Source organism: Phyllostomus hastatus, unplaced genomic scaffold (genome assembly GCF_019186645.2).
Source record: "Phyllostomus hastatus isolate PE091 unplaced genomic scaffold, TTU_PhHast_1.1 phas_scaffold_1066, whole genome shotgun sequence".
Lineage (NCBI taxonomy): Eukaryota > Metazoa > Chordata > Mammalia > Chiroptera > Phyllostomidae > Phyllostomus > Phyllostomus hastatus.
Window position 1 is genome coordinate 29,419,622 of NW_025334004.1, and position 17,792 is coordinate 29,437,413.

Consider the following 17,792-nt stretch of genomic DNA (forward strand, 5'->3'; position numbering starts at 1 on the left):
ACATGCAAGTCACTTGGAGGGCTTGTTAAAATGCACATTCTGGCTCAGTCAGTCTGGGGTGGGCCTGGGAGTCTGCATTTCTAACCAGTGATATAGATGCTGCTGGTCCATGAACTAGCCCCTCAGGTGCAGCAGCTGGGAGATGCTAAAAAAAAAAACAGGACTTGCCCAAGGTCACCTGCTTGGCTACACAAAGCAGAGACAAGAACCCAGGTCTTTTGGGTGCTGGACCCACCTCCTCCATCATTTATTCCCCTTAGCTCAGTGAAACGGAGGATACAAACTCTCACTTTCTTATATTCCCAACAGTTGGGTTTCTGGTCTCCCTCCTGACTGAGTATCATGTGAGACAGAAAACTGGGGATAGGGTGGCCACACAGCAGAGCCACATCGGCGACAGCAGTGAGCGCTAACAGATGCTGGTTGCTATCATCTGAGGAGTTCCTGGTGTGACTCCGGGTTTAAGAATTTCCCAAATACGGTGTTGGGGGTGTACCTGGGGAAGGACCATAAAGAGGGTGCTCTCCCCCCCTGCAGGTGCTAGAGCAATGAAGAAGTCAAACTTGAGAGTCAACACAAAATACGGCCTTTATTACTGATAAGGACGGGTTGTGGGGCAAATGGGCCCCCACCGCCTCCTCACCCTCAGTCTAGATCTCGGGACAGCCCACCCGGGGGAAGTTCCGGTGTGCAGAGCTGACCCCTTCCTGGATGAGGGAAGGACCAGGGACAGCAAGTCCCCCATTTACAGAATCTCTCTTAGACTGTCCCCAAGCATACAGCAGGGGAACTTGGATCAATGGTGGCTGTCCCTGGAACAGATCATCCTGATCTCCAAGGGGAGAAGCAAAGGGCAGGCACGAGGCGTGGAGACCCAGGAGTGGAGGGGTGGGCCAGGGACGGTGAGGGATCTGCTGCAGACCCCCGTCTGGAAAGCAGAAAAGTAAGTCAGGGCAGTCACACGGATCTCTGATAGCCATCTTCACATCTCGTGTGTCTCATAGAAATATATGTGCCCAATACAGCTGTCTCATTATTTTTGTTCCTTACAGCTTCGACCTCAACCGCTCTGACCTCCACAGCAGGTAAGATACCGTCTGCTGTCCTATAAGGGCCTCTTCTTGGCGTCCCGATCAGACTAGGCCGTCCCTGGACATTTCGTCCCCACACACGCTCAGGAACAACAGAAACCCAGCCGTCCTCTCTGCTGGTATTTGTGTTCTTTCCTCTTTTCCTATAGACGCCTCTGCAGTCTCAGCAGGAGTCACCTCTTCATCTGGTAAAGACCCTCTCCTTGCGATGTTTCCGTTAACGAGGCCAGCTTCTTACTTGCCATGTTCCGTTTAGAAAATGAACCCACCCAATGACCATTTTGACCCCAAAGTAAACCTCCATGAAGAGACTCACGGAAGTGTCCTTCCTCTCATCTTTAATTGTCCCCTCCTCTGTTGCTACACAGACGTGCCTTCTGCCTCCGCTGAAGAGGACTACCCCTCAGGTGATGCGTTCTGCTGTTACATGTCTCGAGTTGAATGTGATCAACTCTTCCTCTTTTTCTTTAACAAATAAGCATAGGTGCCCGATATTTTGCCTACAGTATAAACCCCAGTGTCAGCGGAAGTCCCAGCATCCTCGGCCAGAAATTAAGCTTCATGTTCGTTCTCTTTATTCGTCCAGAGACACAGACTGGCCCCTCTTTTAGGGAAGGCCTCCCGCTTGTGGCCCCGGGCTGAACTGGACGTGCCCAGGGGAGGCGGGAGAGGGCTGGGGGCCTCCTCTCCCCCGCGCGGCAGGTGGTGCGTGGACCTCCCGGCACGCCCAGCACGCACACTGGAGGGGCGGGTTATCACGCTGTCGCCTCTGCCCATTCGCCCTTCTGTTTTCTACCACACCGTTGTTCAAAAAATATTTCTTTTTTTTTTTTCACTGATCTTTGAGCTCGGTTCTTTTTTGTTCGCAGATGCAGCTCCCACGGCAGGCGAAGTGTCTTCCTCACCAGGTATGTTCTCTGCTCCTTGCAGCAGCCCTGCTGAGTGGGTCCCTGAGAAGCCCCAGCCCAGCAGGTTTACACACCAGAGCCAAGAAACCCTTCCTGTGCCCCAGGGGGCGGGAGGAGAGGCTGGGCAGGTTCCAGGCCACGCCTCCCACTGGTCACAATTCTGAATAAAGGCAGATGCAAGGCCAGGATCAATAGGATAAAATGGAATGTTCTGTTTAGAAAATGAACCCACTCCATGACCATTTTGACCCCAAAGTAAACCTCCATGAAAAGACTCACGGAAGTGTCCTTTCTCTCCTTTTTAATTGTCCTCTCCTCTGTTGCTACACAGACGTGCCTTCTACCTCCGCTGAAGAGGACTACCCCTCAGGTAATGCGTTCCTGGAGGAGACCGTAGAGGTGGCCTACACCAGCTGTTCTCCAATGTCAACGTGCAAGTAAACAGCCTGGAGAACTTGTTAAAACACAGGTGCTGACTCAGTGGCTCTGGACGGAGCCCGATTCTGTATTTCTCACGGACTGCCAGGTGATGCCCGTTCAGGGAGTGAAGACTCTGAACACTCAGCCTGTTTTGGAGGAAAATGAGGCCCAAAGAAGAGAGAGGCTTAGTCAGCTAGGACTGCTATAACTAAGAACCGCAGACCGCGTGGCTTACACAACAGAAATTTATTTTCTCATGGTGCTCAAGACTAGGAGTCCAAGATCGAGGTGGCAGCAGGTCTGAGAGGTCTGGTGCGGGCTCCTCTCTTGGGTTGGACACAGCCACCTTCTCTCTGTGTGTCCGCAGGGCCGAGAGAGAGGGAAAGAAGCATGCTCGGTGTCTGTTACAAGAACACCAAGCCTAAGGTTCACGAAGTGAACCTTAATTTCTTCCTTAGACGTCCCATCTACAAATGCAGCCACACTGGGGGCTAGGGCTTCAACATATGAATTTCGAGGGACACAGTTGGGTCCATAGTGACCACAGAGCTAGAGCAAGGCAAGGCTTGGTCTCCTGGTTCCCATGCAAGGTCCCGTCTGGTCTCCGGCTTTGCGGGTGCATCCATCTGCGGGGTTCCCCCGATCCCTGTGACCCTGATCCCTTCATAACAAGGCCTGCCGCTTTCCTCTGTTTTGTTTCTTTCTTTTCAAGTCCTGGTTAATGTAAAGACATTTGAGGTAAAACTCAATGAGATCAAAGGTTAGGACTTCTTTTCAGTTACATTTAAGTACTGGCTTTCTTCCGTCCTACCTTTCTCCCTCCCTCCCCACCCCTCCCCTTCCTTGCTCTCTCACTCCCTCCATCCTCTACTTCCTCCCCCCTGCCTCTCTTCCTTCCCACCTCACCCCCTTCATCCTCCTCTTCGTCCCTTCCTTCTTTCCCTGCCACCAACATGACTCTACTTGGGGCAGAAGGTTCCTTCGCTTGTCATTCTCACTGGCTCTTGAGTTTTCCTTGTAGACCTGGCTGACGGTGACTGCTTCCCACGCAGACAGGTAGCACTGACACGTTTGCTCCCTCTGTGAAAGCACAACAGCCACAACAGCCAGAAATGGAAAGCCAAAGTCAGCCAGGCCTGTTTGTGCAGGACGCGCCTCTCGGGGTGTAAGGACCGATGTGGTGGCTGTCCCCTGCGCACCTGGCTGAGCCCAGAGTGAATGCAGCTCCCACGTCTCATGCTTCTGAAAGGCATGGAAAGGGTGTGAGCTCCGGGACGTTGCGAGTGTGAACTGTAGGTGACCTGGACACGTGGCACAAGCCCTCGAGTCTCCGGTTCCCCATCTCTGAGATAGCGATTAAACCCGGCACCGTCACTGTAAGGAGTAGAGACGTGAAGCAGAGGACACATTGGAGATGCTCAAAATGACAACAGTTGTTAACCTGCCTTGCAAAATATCAGCTGCTCACACACCATTCCACCCCCCGGGGTGTAAATCCGCAAGGTGAATAAGCAGGGTGGACCCTATTGCCTACAGCTCCTGGAACAGACACGTTTTTATAAACTTGCAATCTATGGTGTAAAATTTCAATGAAGCCAAGTTTTAAAGCTTTCTTTCACTAAAAAAAATAAACACTTTTTTTTTTGCAGCCACAGATCTGATTTCAACGGAACTGACACCATCACCTGGTAATGACCTTATGCCCGCCACTGGATTAACCCTTAGTTTTCAGTAATTCATACAACCCTACTCTATCCTAAAATGCACTGTTACTTTTTCTACCTTGCTTCCCTCTGTATGTTTGCACATGGAATTCCACCTCTCCGATATGATCTTTCTCTCTAAAAATTTTTTTCTGAGGAATCTGTGTTGATTTTCTTCACTTAATCTTCATAGCCTGTAAAAAATTTTCCCATAAAGTCTAATGCTTTTGTATTCTTCCTTTCAAAAATTCAGTATATGTATAATGCTTGTTCTCTGACCATTTAATACATTATTTTATTTTTGGAGAATAAACAGGATACATTACCACTTGTTACATTTTGATACCAAGAAAATAAAATGTCACGGACAGTATTTCTGTCCCCAAACCAAAGGAGAGACTTACACAAAGTGTTAGTATCCAAACTATGCCTTTCTCAGCTTTGACTATAAATACGTGACTTTGAGGTTATGCCTTTTTAAGCTTAGTTTTTCTTTTTTACAGTTACAATGTCAGTTGGTGAAGAAATGGTCCCTTTACCTGGTAATTTTTGTTTGTTTCTAAACATTAAAATGGTATCATTATTAGTACCGTTGAGATCATATCTATTATTCACTCAAATTCCCTACTCTTTCCAGGAAGCTTTATGAGCACACACCAACACCTTCGTGGGTTAGAAAGCCCAAATTCACCCCCGGGGCCTCCCTCAGGAGATGCTTGCTTTCATCCATAGTTCAGACAAGCATGATTGTTTTGCTTCCAAAACACAGCAACGAATTCGATGAGGAGAAAGCAACCATCTGAGACCAGGCAGTTGCAGCCTCAGAGAAACCGAAGCCAGGGGGGTTTATTAGCACCCACTGAGCCCCTCCCGTGCACCGAGCATAGCAGGGAATTGAGAAATAGTCATGTGCAACCAATTTATGTGAAGACAAATTATTTGACATGTGTCTGGGGATGTGGCACCACCAACATAATACAGTTTTTTAATTATTTTTACTTTTGAAAAACACTTTCGTGAAGCATAGGTATATGCAGGAAAGCACACACATCCATGAGTTTTGTCTAATGTGTGTAACAGTTTACCCAGCGCCGTTATCGAGATCCAAGTATGTTCATCCCCTTAGAAAGTTCCTTCAATCCCCTTTGCAGTAAACCTGCCCCGCTCCCCCCGCTCCAGGCAACCCCTGATCTGCATCCTGTCTCCGCAGTTTAGACTTGTTTTTCTAGAACCTCATGGAGATGGAGTCAAAGAACAGGTGCTCTTTCATGTCTGAATTCTTTTGCTCAACAAGTTGTTTCTGAGATTTGTCCACGTGGTTCCACAATCAGCAACTTGTTCCCTTTCCTGCTCCGTAATATTCCGTTGGGTGGGCACACCACGATTTATTTATTCATTCTCCTGCAGACAGACGCTTGGATTGTTCCCGGGTTTTGTCTCTTATCAAGACTTCTGCTATGTACAAGTCTTTCTGTAGACTTGTGTTATGATTTACCTGAATGGCTATGTTACATAATATAGGGGTTTTTTTAAAAGATTTTATTTATTTATTTTTAGAGAGGGAAGGAGGGAGAAAGAGAGAGAGAAACATCAATGTGTGGTTGCTGGGGGCCATGGCCTGCAACCCAGGCATGTCCCCTGACTGGGAATCGAACCTGCGACACTTTGGTTCATAGCCAGAGCTCAATCCACTGAGCTACGCCAGCCAGGACACATAATATAGGTTTTTAAAAAATTATTCAGATATGACATTATATTAGTTTCAGGTGTACAGTATAATGATTCAATATTTGTGTATATTGCAAAATAATCACCACGATAATCTAGTTAACGTTGATCACCATACATAGTTACAAAACTTTTTTTTATGATGAGAATGTTTAAGATCTATTCTCATAGCAATTTTCAAATATACAATACAACATGTAACCGTTTACACAATAAACTATACTCACCATGCTGTACATTTCATCCCCAGGACTTATAACTGGAAACAGGTACCCATAATAGAATTTTTACAGTCAGAATGTTGGCTTCTGTTCATCGAGAGTAAAAGAAATTTCTTTGGATAGATCTTATTCAAGGAGTCAGAGCCGTGTCTCATTTTAGAATAACTGTCTTCCAAAGATTTAGGGTTTTGCCTCTTTTGTTTTATTTTCCTTTGGTGTTTAATGTTTTTGTTTAAAGTTTGAATTTTTGGGTATCTGGAAAGTTATACTGTCCAGTTATACTTATTCCTTGAGGATTTCAGTTAATTAAGGTTTTATGTTTTGAGGGGGGGGGGAGAGGGAGAGGGAGAGAGAGAGTGAGGGAGAGAGAGGGGGAGAAGGGGGGGGAGCAGACATAGAATTCATCCCAGTGTTTTTTCTACTGCAAAAGACAAGGGACCCGATACACATCCGGTGATAGGAACCTGCCCACCCCGCCTTCCCACCTGACTCGCGCTCTTGCCTCCCGCAGACCCGCTCCTGCGCCTGGCAGGCGGGCGCAGCCGCTGCGCGGGCCGGGTGGAGGTCCGGCACCAGGGCGTGTGGGGCACGGTATGCGACGACCACTGGAACATCAGGAACGCCCGCGTCGTGTGCCGCCTGCTGGGCTGCGGCCGCGCGCTCAGTGCCCCTGGGCGCGGCCGCTTCGGCCGGGGCTCAGGGCCCATCCTGCTGGACGACGTGCGCTGCGCGGGCACCGAGGACGCGCTGGACCGCTGCGCCCACTCGGGCTGGGCTCGACACAACTGCTGGCACGGGGAGGACGCGGGCGTGGTCTGCGCAGGTACCCACCCCAGGCCCGCGGTCTTCCCGGGGCCCTGCCGCTTCTTTCCTCTCCAAGCATCCCCAAGGTCAGACTCACCGCCCTGAGACATTTAAGGCTGGCCGAGGCGCCAGATTCTGGATCCCAAGAGCGTAATTTGCCGCATCACCATTTTGGTAAATGTTTTCATCACACAGCCCTGGGATTTTATGAGTCAGTTTTGTCCAGTTGCAATTCAGAGCAGTATTTGTTCCGAATCGGGGGGAAAAGGTCATGGGGCCAAAGGAAGTGCAGTGTCATAAGGCGACATAGAACTTGGTGCTGCCATGAGAACACAATTTGTCCAAGTCCCTCTTGCAATCTCAAGGCCATCCAGGGCATGGTCCTGGATGGAGTCCCTTCGTCACCTGGACCTGGCCCTCAGAAGTCAGCACCCCACCATGGCCTGACGCCCCCCGTGTCCTTTTCATCCCTACCCCTTTCCTGAAATGCTTTTATTCTCTCCCAATATCTGTCCTGTCACTCCGACCCCCACGGGTTGACCCCCTTCCGTGTGGGGTAGTACTTCCTTATATCATCTGTCTTCGATTCACCCGCGAAGTCTCAAAGAGTTGTGGAAGTCTAAGAATTGGTGAACAAGTCTCAGCTCACCTTGTCCGTTCCATTCTTAGGGTTTTCTTTTTAATGGGTAAACAAGGGAAAGAAGTCATTGCCATTGCTTTTTTGGATGTAGGAGTTACTCCTGTCCCGCACGGAAATGGGGCCCAGAGAGAAAGGCGATCAGAGCCCCATGGGACAAGCATGAGCCCGGCAGGGACCACGGAGGATCCGTCTGCCCGGGGTGGTGGGGCCTTTATCTTCCAGGTCCTCGCATTTGCTGGGCCTGTTCACGGTTCCGGCCCTGCCTCCTGCTGTCAGGGGCCCCACTGTCAATGATCATTGGTCTTCCATTTTTGGGTTATACACCACGGGGTTTCCTTTTCATGGGGTACAGCAAACGAAGAGCCGGTGGTCTGGGGCCAAGAGTGTCTAAAGGGGTTGAGTGAGTCTGGCCAGCCATGCTTCCTGGCCTGGGCCCTGGCCCTAGGTTACTGTCCCGCCCTGCTTCTGGGCTGGGGAGGCCTTTGATAGCCACACACTTGCTGTGTCCCAGCCCGAGTTCATGTATGCGACAGTGTTTAGAACCTGCAAAGCCCTGTAGTAACTGTTTGCTTGCTGCAATAAATCTTCCTGTGGATAACACCCCTGTTCTCAATACTGCTGCACGCAGGCCAGAATCGCGCCCTGCCACCCCCCCTCCCCCCGCGCCCCGTCCCCCGCTGTCCGTCTCCATCAGGAGGCCCCAGGCTCTCCTTCCTTTTGCATTGCCCTGGAGTACTTTCACGCCGTTGTACCTCGGCTTTAATGCCTGAATCAGTGAGCCCGTTTCCCTACGTTTCGTGCCTGCTGCTGGCTCCATCTGCCAGCATCGCTTCACAGCTGACATTTGCTTTCATCATTCTCCCTTCACCAGGTGAAGCCGACTCTGTTGTGCCCAAGGACCACGGTAAAGTCTTCTGCTCTCCCAGGGTCTGAGGCTGTGGAAAGGGGGAGCTAGGAGAGCAGTTGCCCAGGGAAGAGAGAATGGACTGTGGGGAGACTGGCTTCTGTGTCCCCACCGAGTCCTCTTGTATCTCCATCCACTCACTGGGCTTTAGGAGGCTGAGGAAGAAGCCCCTTTGCACCTACCCCGACCCTTTGCTTCCCCTCTCTTTTTCCAACCAGATAGATGCATTTCAGGCTCAGGGGTTTTCAACATGCGAAGTGAGCTGTCTTTAACTCCTTAGAAGAGGGTCTCACTCGCAGCCCGTGGCATGCACGCCGTGGGTGGGATTCCCCATGGATGTGGTGTGACTTTTGGAAAAGGGGTAGGGGTATATAAATAGAGTCAATGAATGTCGAGTCCAACATTGGGGGAGGGAGGATGAGAGCTGAGCCCACCCAGGGAACTGCTGGTACTTTTATAAAGTAAACATACACCCCCACCCCACCCCACCCCACCGATCTACGCATCCAGTACACCAGGTTCTCTCCGCGAGCGTCTCCTCATCCTTCTTCCCCTGCAGCCATGCTCTCCTGCTCGCCTCACCTCTTCCAAGTCACCGTTGACCGAGGCTACCTCCGGAGGCTGGGCTACTCGTCCTGGGACGTTCACTTAAATGATGAGTTCTGTCGCCCCCAAGTCACGGGGCGCTACCTGATCTTCAGCATCCCCTATGGCCACTGCGGCACCATCCAACAGGTGAGAAGCTGACAAGGTGGCGGTACCCTGCTGGGGATGGAGGCCGGGGAGAGAGGTTTGGACAATTCAACCACCTATTAAATACCCGGGTAGGGACAGAGGAAAGGCACAAGCCATGGCTTTATTTGTGAGTTCGGTGAGACCTGGAACAGCCCACTGATTTGTCTGAAACGTTCCTTCCATTTGGAAATTTGGGCTACATTCTGAATTTGGAACTCACAGGAACACGTGCTAAGCGCTGATGGACTGATGGACGGACGGGTGGGTGGATGGGGGCTATTCCCTTCGCCCCAAAGCCCATGCATTTTCCCCACATGCTTCTTCATTCGGTACCAGTGCACACCTACCATGTGCAAGCCATGGTGCTGGGCACGGGGGGCGGGGGAGGGACAGAGGATCTGTCTGTCTGACTGCTATGTTTCTAACTGGGTAGCTCGCCTTATTTCTCAACCTAGGACATTTATGGGTGGGGAGGCTCCACCTGCAGAGCCCCCCAGTCCGTCCCAGATGAGAATAAGTCTACCAACACATGATCTGCTTGGGGAGGAAAGGTGACTGATCTCTCAGAGGAGAAGGGCCAGGACCTTTTTCCTCAATGGGCTTTTATTGGGTTCAGTTTGCACAGCAATACAGGTGAAGCTCATCAATCATTGTCAGGCAGGAAGGATCAAACAATGGATAGCATACAAAGAACTCTGAGGGCTTATTCTGAGTCAGAGTCAGTTAGCTAAAGGGCTATAAAACTTTGGGGAACAAACTCATTTTATGCTCAGACCCTTATCAGAAAACTGAGGACGTGCTTAGCAAAGCAGGTTTCACGGGATTTTAAGTATTCTTTCTTAGGCCCGATCGCCCCCAGGGAACTTGCCCTTTCCAGCACTGGGCTGCACCGCCCTCTGTCATTGTTTGAGGCTTAAGTCAGGCAGGGGAAGTAAGGCAGCCAAGAGATTAGGAGACTTCTTGCAGAAAGAATGAGGACCCAGGCTATGTCAAAACTGAGGAGCGAGGGTTCATCAGCCCCTTTTCCTATAGCCCCCCCAAGTCCTTCCCTGAGGGCCTCCTCATGACCATGACTGTCTTAGGTCATCCCTCCTTTGAGGAATCTCATTGGCTAACCAGTTATCCACCTGGGGCCAACCAGGGTGAAGTAAAGGGGGGCAGAGGTGGCACCCTTGCCAAGGAGATAAGCTTTGTCTCCTTAGTGGTTTATGGTCCCGAGGTCTCTCACTCAGCCTTAGCCATGGGGGGTCACAGCTTCTGAAACTAGGCAGGGCGGTTCCCAACATTTATGTATTGTGAAATTCATATGTTTACTTCAATTTCCTTAACCACCTGCTTATTTCACAAAACAATATCACAGAAGTTAAGTAGACAAGAATGCCAAAGATATAGGAAGAGTATACGATCACAAAATCATTTTTCTCAGTGCATTTAGCTGCATAGCTTGTCCCAAAGCAGATCCCCGGGCTGTTCGCCCATTCTTTGGCTTCCATGTTCAGGCACACACACCGAAAACAAGACATTGGTGGAGGTTGACTTCATTCACATGGTTGAGTTCCATACTTGATATTTTGTATATTCAGCAAGGCAGACCATGGTCATTCTTATCCTTTTTGCTCTGGAAGTTTAGTTTTCACCTCTGAAGTGTCTGCCCAGAAGCCACGCTTGCAGGCCCTTGTGTCTGGGAGGAGGGCAGCCCTGGAAGTGCCAGGCCATCAGGGGGGACCGTCAGCAGGCCTCTCCGGCCCTGGCCGGCCCAGCCTCCCCAGCAAACCTCCTGTGCTCACCGCAGTGCTGGGGCCACCCCCCAGGGCCACCCCCAGGACTCCCACCACAGAAAGCTCCTGCGTCTGATTCCAGAGTCAGTGAACGAGCAACTTTCTGGGTGCTGAGGACACAGGCGCCAGCAAGACTGACAGGGGCCTGGGCCATTGGAGAAAAGGGAGATTGGAACCGGACAAATGCAGATGAGAGCCCTTTACAGTGAAGGGGGTTAAGGCGATAAAATGAGGAAGGGAGTGGAAGATGGTTTGGGGTGGAAGGAAGGTCCCTTTCAATAGCGCAGCCAAGGCGCCGAGGCCTGACCGAGGAGTGGAGCTGGGGGAAGGCCAACAGGACCGCTCCAAGCGGAGGGTTGGCCGGTGCAGAGGCCCCAGGGCAGCAGCAAGCTTGGAGGGCTCCAGGGAGCCTGTGAACATCGGGGAGAAACCCAAGGTCAGATTGGGAAGGGCAGGGCCCTGTGGTGCTGGAGTTGAAATTTTCTTCTAAACAGTGCGTTCTCAACGAGGGCGATGTCAACTTCGAGGGGTAGGAGAAATATTCGTTCTTAAGGGCAAAAAAGAAAAAATAGAAAGAACCCTTTCTTTATGGGTAAAGCACAGATACATGTACAGAACATCTACAGTGGGTTGTTGTACTAAACTTTCACAATGGGGGCTGGGGAGGGGGTGGGGGGGAAGGAAAACAAATGTCTGTGGAAGCAGACCAGTGAGAAACAGTGATCTAAGCAGCCCTCAGAGGGCTCCAGGGCAGAACGTCCGTCACAGGATCCGCGTCACACAGACCGGGGAGGATTCCCTGGACATATGCCCCGGACAGGCGGAGTCTCTGGGCGACACATGGGGCAGTGGGAAGGGGGCCGCCAGAGCCTCACCAGCCTTCAACGCCCCCTCCGCCCCTTCAAGTCAGGCTGGACTGGAAGGAGCAAGGCTGAAGGTGAAGGTCAGCAGGGCCAGGCCGCTGCTCGCAGAGCCAGCACTGCTCTGGGATCAAGAGCAGCGAGGAGCCAGAAGAAAGGATGAGCACCCCGGTGGGGGGTGGTCAGCGCTCGGCTGACGGCACCGTGGGCTGAGGGAATGCAGTGTGTGAAGGAACGAACTCCGCAGCCAGCATGGACCCCCACAGCCTGGTGCTCACAGGAGGGAGAGAGGGAGTCCACGCTCACCCATTGGGGGGCTCCCTGCATGCACCCTGAACTCCAAGAGCAAGGTCACCCCATCATGGCATTATAGGTAGCACAGAGGTCAGGCCCAAAGCCTCCCGGCTGGCAGCTCATCAGCAAGCTGGCTCCAAGCTGGTGCTGAGCAGAGGAGGTCTCTGCTCCTGAAGGAAGGTGCCGGTCAGGGAGCCAGCAGCGCTGGCCACCAACTCGCCTGTCTTCCTCCCAGGAGAGCTTCGGCTCCGTCAGCTACTCCAACTCCATCAGAGGCCACCGGGTACGGGGCCACCCTGGCCGAATCATGGTGCGGCACAAGGTGCCTCAGCTGAAGTTCACCTGCGCCGTTGATGGCCCGTCAGCAATTGAAATTGTTCCCGGGGAAGACAGCCCACGGCAGGGTGCCAGCTACGATGTGTCCATATCATTCCTCGAGCTGCCCATGTCCCCACAGGAGGGGGGCAGGGGGCCGTACTACGCCAACCAGAGGAAAGAGGTCTTCCTCGAGGCCACACTCCACAGCCCCGATCGCCACCTGAGGCTCTTCGTGGACACCTGTGTGGCTTCTCCAGATCCTCAGGATTTTACAACTGTCAAGTACGACTTGATCCGACAAGGGTAAGGATGACGGAAGGCTCTCTGGGGGGTTGACTGTTGTATCCACGTGGCATTCCTTTGGGGGACCCTTGGATTCTCTGCTGGTAGTCCGAAATCATAACATTGTGTAAGAGTCCTCATTGTGCCCCAGAGGTAGAGTCGGGGCGCTCGCCACACCTCTGTCCCCAGTCGGGGACGAAGAGTTATAGGAAGTGTGGACCACTTCTCTTGAATTTCCAGAGTCCAGGGCAGAGCCCTTGTTCTCCCAGCCCACCCTTTCATCCCCTTCCTCTCTCTGTAAGTTTTACCACTTCATTACACTGGCCCTTCCTCAGGTCATTGGGCCTACACTGGCGAGCTGGTTGGTTATCCCAGGCTAAGCTCTGACAGGGGTGAGATTTATTCTGGCTCCTTCATTAAACAACAGATTTGTCAACCTAGAACTCTGGCAAGTTGTTTGCCTTTATAGCTCCCTTGTCCCCTATTAGGGAAAAATGCGTATGGATGGGCAATTGGCAACCAGGGCAAAAAGAACAAAACCTCATCGCTTGCTAAAACCCTGAGAAGCCTCACGGTGCCTGTTTCCCAAAGCCTGGGGCAAGCAAGGGGCAGCATCTCCCACAGGTGGTGCGAGCCAGGGCGTGGGCAGTGCACAGGTGCAGCAGCAAGGGGCAGCATCTCCCACAGGTGGTGCGAGCCAGGGCGTGGGCAGTGCACAGGTGCAGCAGGGAACTGCCTCAACTCAGAGTGAGAACGCTTCTCCCTTTAGTTCTCCTCACAAATGTGTGAAGGAGAGAGGCACAGTTCGGTGCCGGAATTGAACAGTCGCCTCTTTTTTCTTCTGCTTGTTTTAGGTTTAATTTTCTCTTCTAATTTCCTAAGGTGGAAGCTTACATTATTGACTTTAGATCTTTCTTCTTTTCCAACGTATGCGTCTAATGCTATACATTTCTCTGTAAGCAACCCTAGCTGCTTCCTACAAATTTTGGTAAATTGTATATTCATCTTCACATAGTTTGAAAATTTTTTTTAATTTCTTTTGAGACCTTTTTCTTTGATCTGGCTCTCCGGATGTGATTGGGCTTGGATTGTTGTTGGGTGGTCCCTTGGGGGGTCCTTCCCCGCTGCTGGTTGACTGAGGGTCCCTCCGCCCACCACGTCTTCTATGCTGTTGGGCAGGTGCACCGATTTTCCTTTCCAGATCTGTCTCTGGCGATGTCAGATGTTGACCCTGTCTGACCTTAGTAGGCAGCCTGTTCGAGACTTCCAGGGATCTACTGTCTGGGGCTGTCTCCTCCATGTGTTAACCTAGTCACCCTGCACTCAGCAGTCAGGCCTAAGCACTGCAGGGTCGAGGGAATCCCTGCTGGGGGCGGGGCTATTGTTTCCCCTCAGGCTGCTGCTGCTCAGGGGAGTGGTCTGCCTGAGCGGGATGGCTGCTGCGGTCTGGGGGATGACTGAGCACCGGGATCCCGGAGGCTACTCTCTCAGCTTTCTTCCCAAAGCCTCTGTCCCCAGTCTCTCCTCAGGCATCTCCAGTCCACTCCGGCCCTGCCTTTGCCAGAGCCCAGGGTAAGTGGCTGCGAAGGAAAATTTGTGCATTGGCCCTTTAAATGACTCTGCGTCTCTAGCCATCCGTCTCTGGCCAAACTAACCCTGCCGCTTTTCGCCGCCAGTTGTTATCTGTGTACTTTTGGGACTGTGGTGTTCTAGGCTGGGGATCCCACCTTAGGGTTTAGACCCCACATTTTTCAGGGGAATCCAATCAGCAGCTTAGTTGTCCTCCAGCTCTGCTGCCTGTGGGTGCCCGGCCAGCCCTCTCAAGTCTCGACCGCACTCCTTACAAGACAGGTTGTGCTGAAGCTGGTTCTGTGTGTCTGAGGTTATATGGCTTCTCTCTTGCTCTTATTCTGTTGTTTATTCCAGGTGGTTTCTCCACAGTTGAGTTGTAATTCCAGACTGGTCCTGGGAGGAGGTTCGTGTGGCTCCCCCTCACTCCCCTGCCAACTTGCCCTGTTGTGGAGACCCTCTTCTCTGATTAGCAGTGTGTTAATTTCCAAGTATGTAGGGATTTTCTGTTACTGACTTTTAGTTTAATTCCAGGGTCATCTCAGGGTGTATTTTGTGTGGTTTCTAGCCTTTTAAATTTGTTAAGACATGCTTTATGGTCCAGGTGGTGGTCTCCTTTGGTGAATGTTCCCTGTGGGCCTGAGAAGAGTGTGTATTCTGCGGTTGTTGGATGGAGTGTTCTCTAAGTGCCAGTTAGGTCTCACTGGCTGATTGCGCATTTCAGATCTCTGTGTCTTTCCTGGTTTTCTGCCTGCCGGATCTCTCAGTTCCTGACAGAACAGCATGGACGTCTCCCACCATTAGCGTGGATTCATCAATTTCTCTGTGTGGTTCTATCAGTTTTTGCCTCGTATATTTTGTTAGGTGCATATACGTTAAGGATTGTTATGTCTTATTGAAGGATTGACCCCTCTGTTATTATGCCATGCCCCTCTTCATCCCTGTTATCCTGGCTCTGAAGTCTGTTTCGTCCGGAATTAATATAGCTACCCCAGCTTTCTTTTGATTAGTACTCATATTAGCACAGCAAACCTATATCCCTTTACTTTTAGTTTAAGTCTTTATACTTAAAATGGGTTTCTTATAGACAACATATAGTTAGGTCTCAATTTTTTTAAATCTACTCTGACAGTCTCTGTCTTTAAATTAGCAGAGGATGCTTTAGGACCTAGACTCTGCTTCAATATTTAGACCACTCACGTAATGTGATTATTGATACAGTTGGATTGAAATCTGCCGTCTTGATAACTGTTTTCTATTAATAGCATTTGTTCCTCCCCCCGCTCCCCTTTTGCTGCCTTCTCTGGTTTTAATTGAGCATTTTATGTTACTCCATTCCATCTCCTCTCTTGATGTACCATTTAGATAGACTTCTTTTTCAGTGGTTGCACCAGGGTTTACAAAATACGTTTTTGAATAATCTAAGTTGACCGTCAAACAATGCAACCCCCACGTTTAATGTCCCCTTGTGACAAAATGGAGTAGGCCTTCTGAAAGCAACAGCTCCAGCTAGAATTTAATTACCTTGTCTTATGCTTATACGTTTATTTCATAGTCCCCTTCTACTTCTGGCCAAGAATCATGGTTTTTCCACTTATAGTGCTGTTATGAAAATGTTTTATGGGACAGGGACAGAGTGGTAGAGGGAAGAGCTCCGTGTGGACTTCAGAATTCTGGGTCCACGCCTGCGTATGTGCGTCAGCGTGAAGTCACACTGCACTTTAAGTTAATGCTTTTGGTCTGGGGCTCTTCTTCCTATCAGCTGCATCAGAGACAATACCTACGTCACCCTTCACTCTCACGGGAACACGGCCAAGTTCAAGTTCGACGCCTTCAGCTTTCTCAGCAGCTACGATGTGGTCTATCTGCAATGTAAGGTCGCCGTGTGCCAAGCAGGGGACCCCTCCTCCCGCTGCTCCCGGGGCTGTGTGGGGCGGAGTCAGAGGAGTGTGGGCCCCGTGGGGGCCACAGAGGAGCGGGCTGAGCACTTCCAGACGGTGGGGCCCCTGGAAATCCACAGAGGAACCAGTCAGAGCAAGCGCTTTGTGTGACTCCTTCAGTCTTCCCACAAATCTGTTAGAGATTAGAAGCAACGTTGATTTCTCTTCAATGAACTAAGACATTTGATAAATCAGAGGTTGTCCACATGGACATCAGGTGAAAAAGAAACAGCTGAAGAGGTTCTGACTGTGCTTTGTTGCTAATAAATCTTTTCTGATTACTAAACTCCTTTTTGTAATTTGTGAAATTTATTGGGATGAAATTGGTTAATAAAATTATATAGGTTTCAGGTTATAGGTATATAGGTTGTACAGTTCTATAATTTATCATCTGTATATTGTATTGTGTGTTCACCGCCCCATGATTACTAAAGTTCAAAGGCAATTGGTCTCTTTGAAGCTAGAAATGTTGCATTTTCCACTCTTCACTACCCGGAATGTGATCGCTGTCCTAAACCATACAAAGTATTACAAGGAACAGAGTTATCTCTCTATAATGAATTGCCAACTTGAAGATACTTGAAAATTGTCTCCTTCATGTTCAGGTGCTAGTAGGTGGATCTTTTTGTTTCTGTCCCTCGGGTGCTGTGAGAATTTATTTTCTGGTCTCACCAAGAGTCTTATGAAAAATAAATTAAGCATCAGTCAGGAAGCTCCTGCCCTTTTAAAAAAAAAAACAAAAAACTCTAATAACTGGCCAGTTGAATCAAATGTATCATTTACTCACGGTCATTGACTCAACACAAGTTTTGTTCGTTTCAAAGCAAACGAACTGGGCCCAGGCTTCGCTGGGTTCTGGCTGTAGCTCGCAGATAGATTCTGGAACAAAAGCACCAGAACCACTCCTGGCTGCTTTCTGAGGCCGCACACGCTCAGTCTGGGTCCCAGAGCCTCAAGGCACGACAGCAACCTGGCAAGCATGTGGGAAGCCTGAAAAGTGCACGAGAAAACATTCACATCTTCCCACGTCCTCCCCGAAAGGGAGGGCAGTGCCCACTCCACCTAATCTCTCCTTTTATCTTGGCAGAAAAAGTCTGCACTAACCTTCAAAGTTGTATTTAAAGAAACAGACCTGAACATAGACTTTTTCTTGGCTTGTCAAGAAATACTCAGTAGTAATATTTAAAATACGAGTCCTCAACAGCAAGAAATTGTTCCCATCTTTGTCGAGAACTAGCATGTACCAGATGAGAATGCGGGATGGTCAAGGCCCCCAGGGAGGGGGCAGGGGCAGTGTTTGGTGGGGTGGGGGCGCGAACCCTGAAGTCCCGACAGACGGAGTCGGACAAGTGACCCGAAGACGGACAAGGCCTGGAGAGGGGAACATCTCAGTTTTGTGCAACCTGCCCTTCCTCGACAACTGTCTTGGTGAAAATGCAATCCTGACGTGTATTTTGACGAGGTTCCCTCTACACACAGTAAAAGCTGATGAAATGGAACCGCTGGTCAGTTTGAAGAAGATGGCATTTCTAGCACAAAGGTTCCGTATTTTCATCTGCAGTCACATGAAATAATCATTTTAGCATTTGCCATCTGT

The 17,792-nt window shown here is 50.3% G+C and overlaps 1 protein-coding gene across 1 annotated transcript in view; it reads left to right on the forward strand.

The window, feature by feature from the left end:
- The window catches only part of LOC123829050 (deleted in malignant brain tumors 1 protein-like), a 53,743-nt gene extending 37,437 nt beyond the window's left edge, over positions 1–16,306 (forward strand). Inside the window, exons 21-24 of the mRNA XM_045854528.1 lie at positions 6,583–6,894; positions 8,979–9,154; positions 12,322–12,707; positions 16,018–16,306. Of these exons, the coding sequence (XP_045710484.1) occupies positions 6,583–6,894; positions 8,979–9,154; positions 12,322–12,707; positions 16,018–16,306 (1,163 nt within the window). The remainder of the gene's footprint in view (positions 1–6,582; positions 6,895–8,978; positions 9,155–12,321; positions 12,708–16,017) is intronic.
- The last annotated feature ends 1,486 nt before the right edge of the window (positions 16,307–17,792 follow it).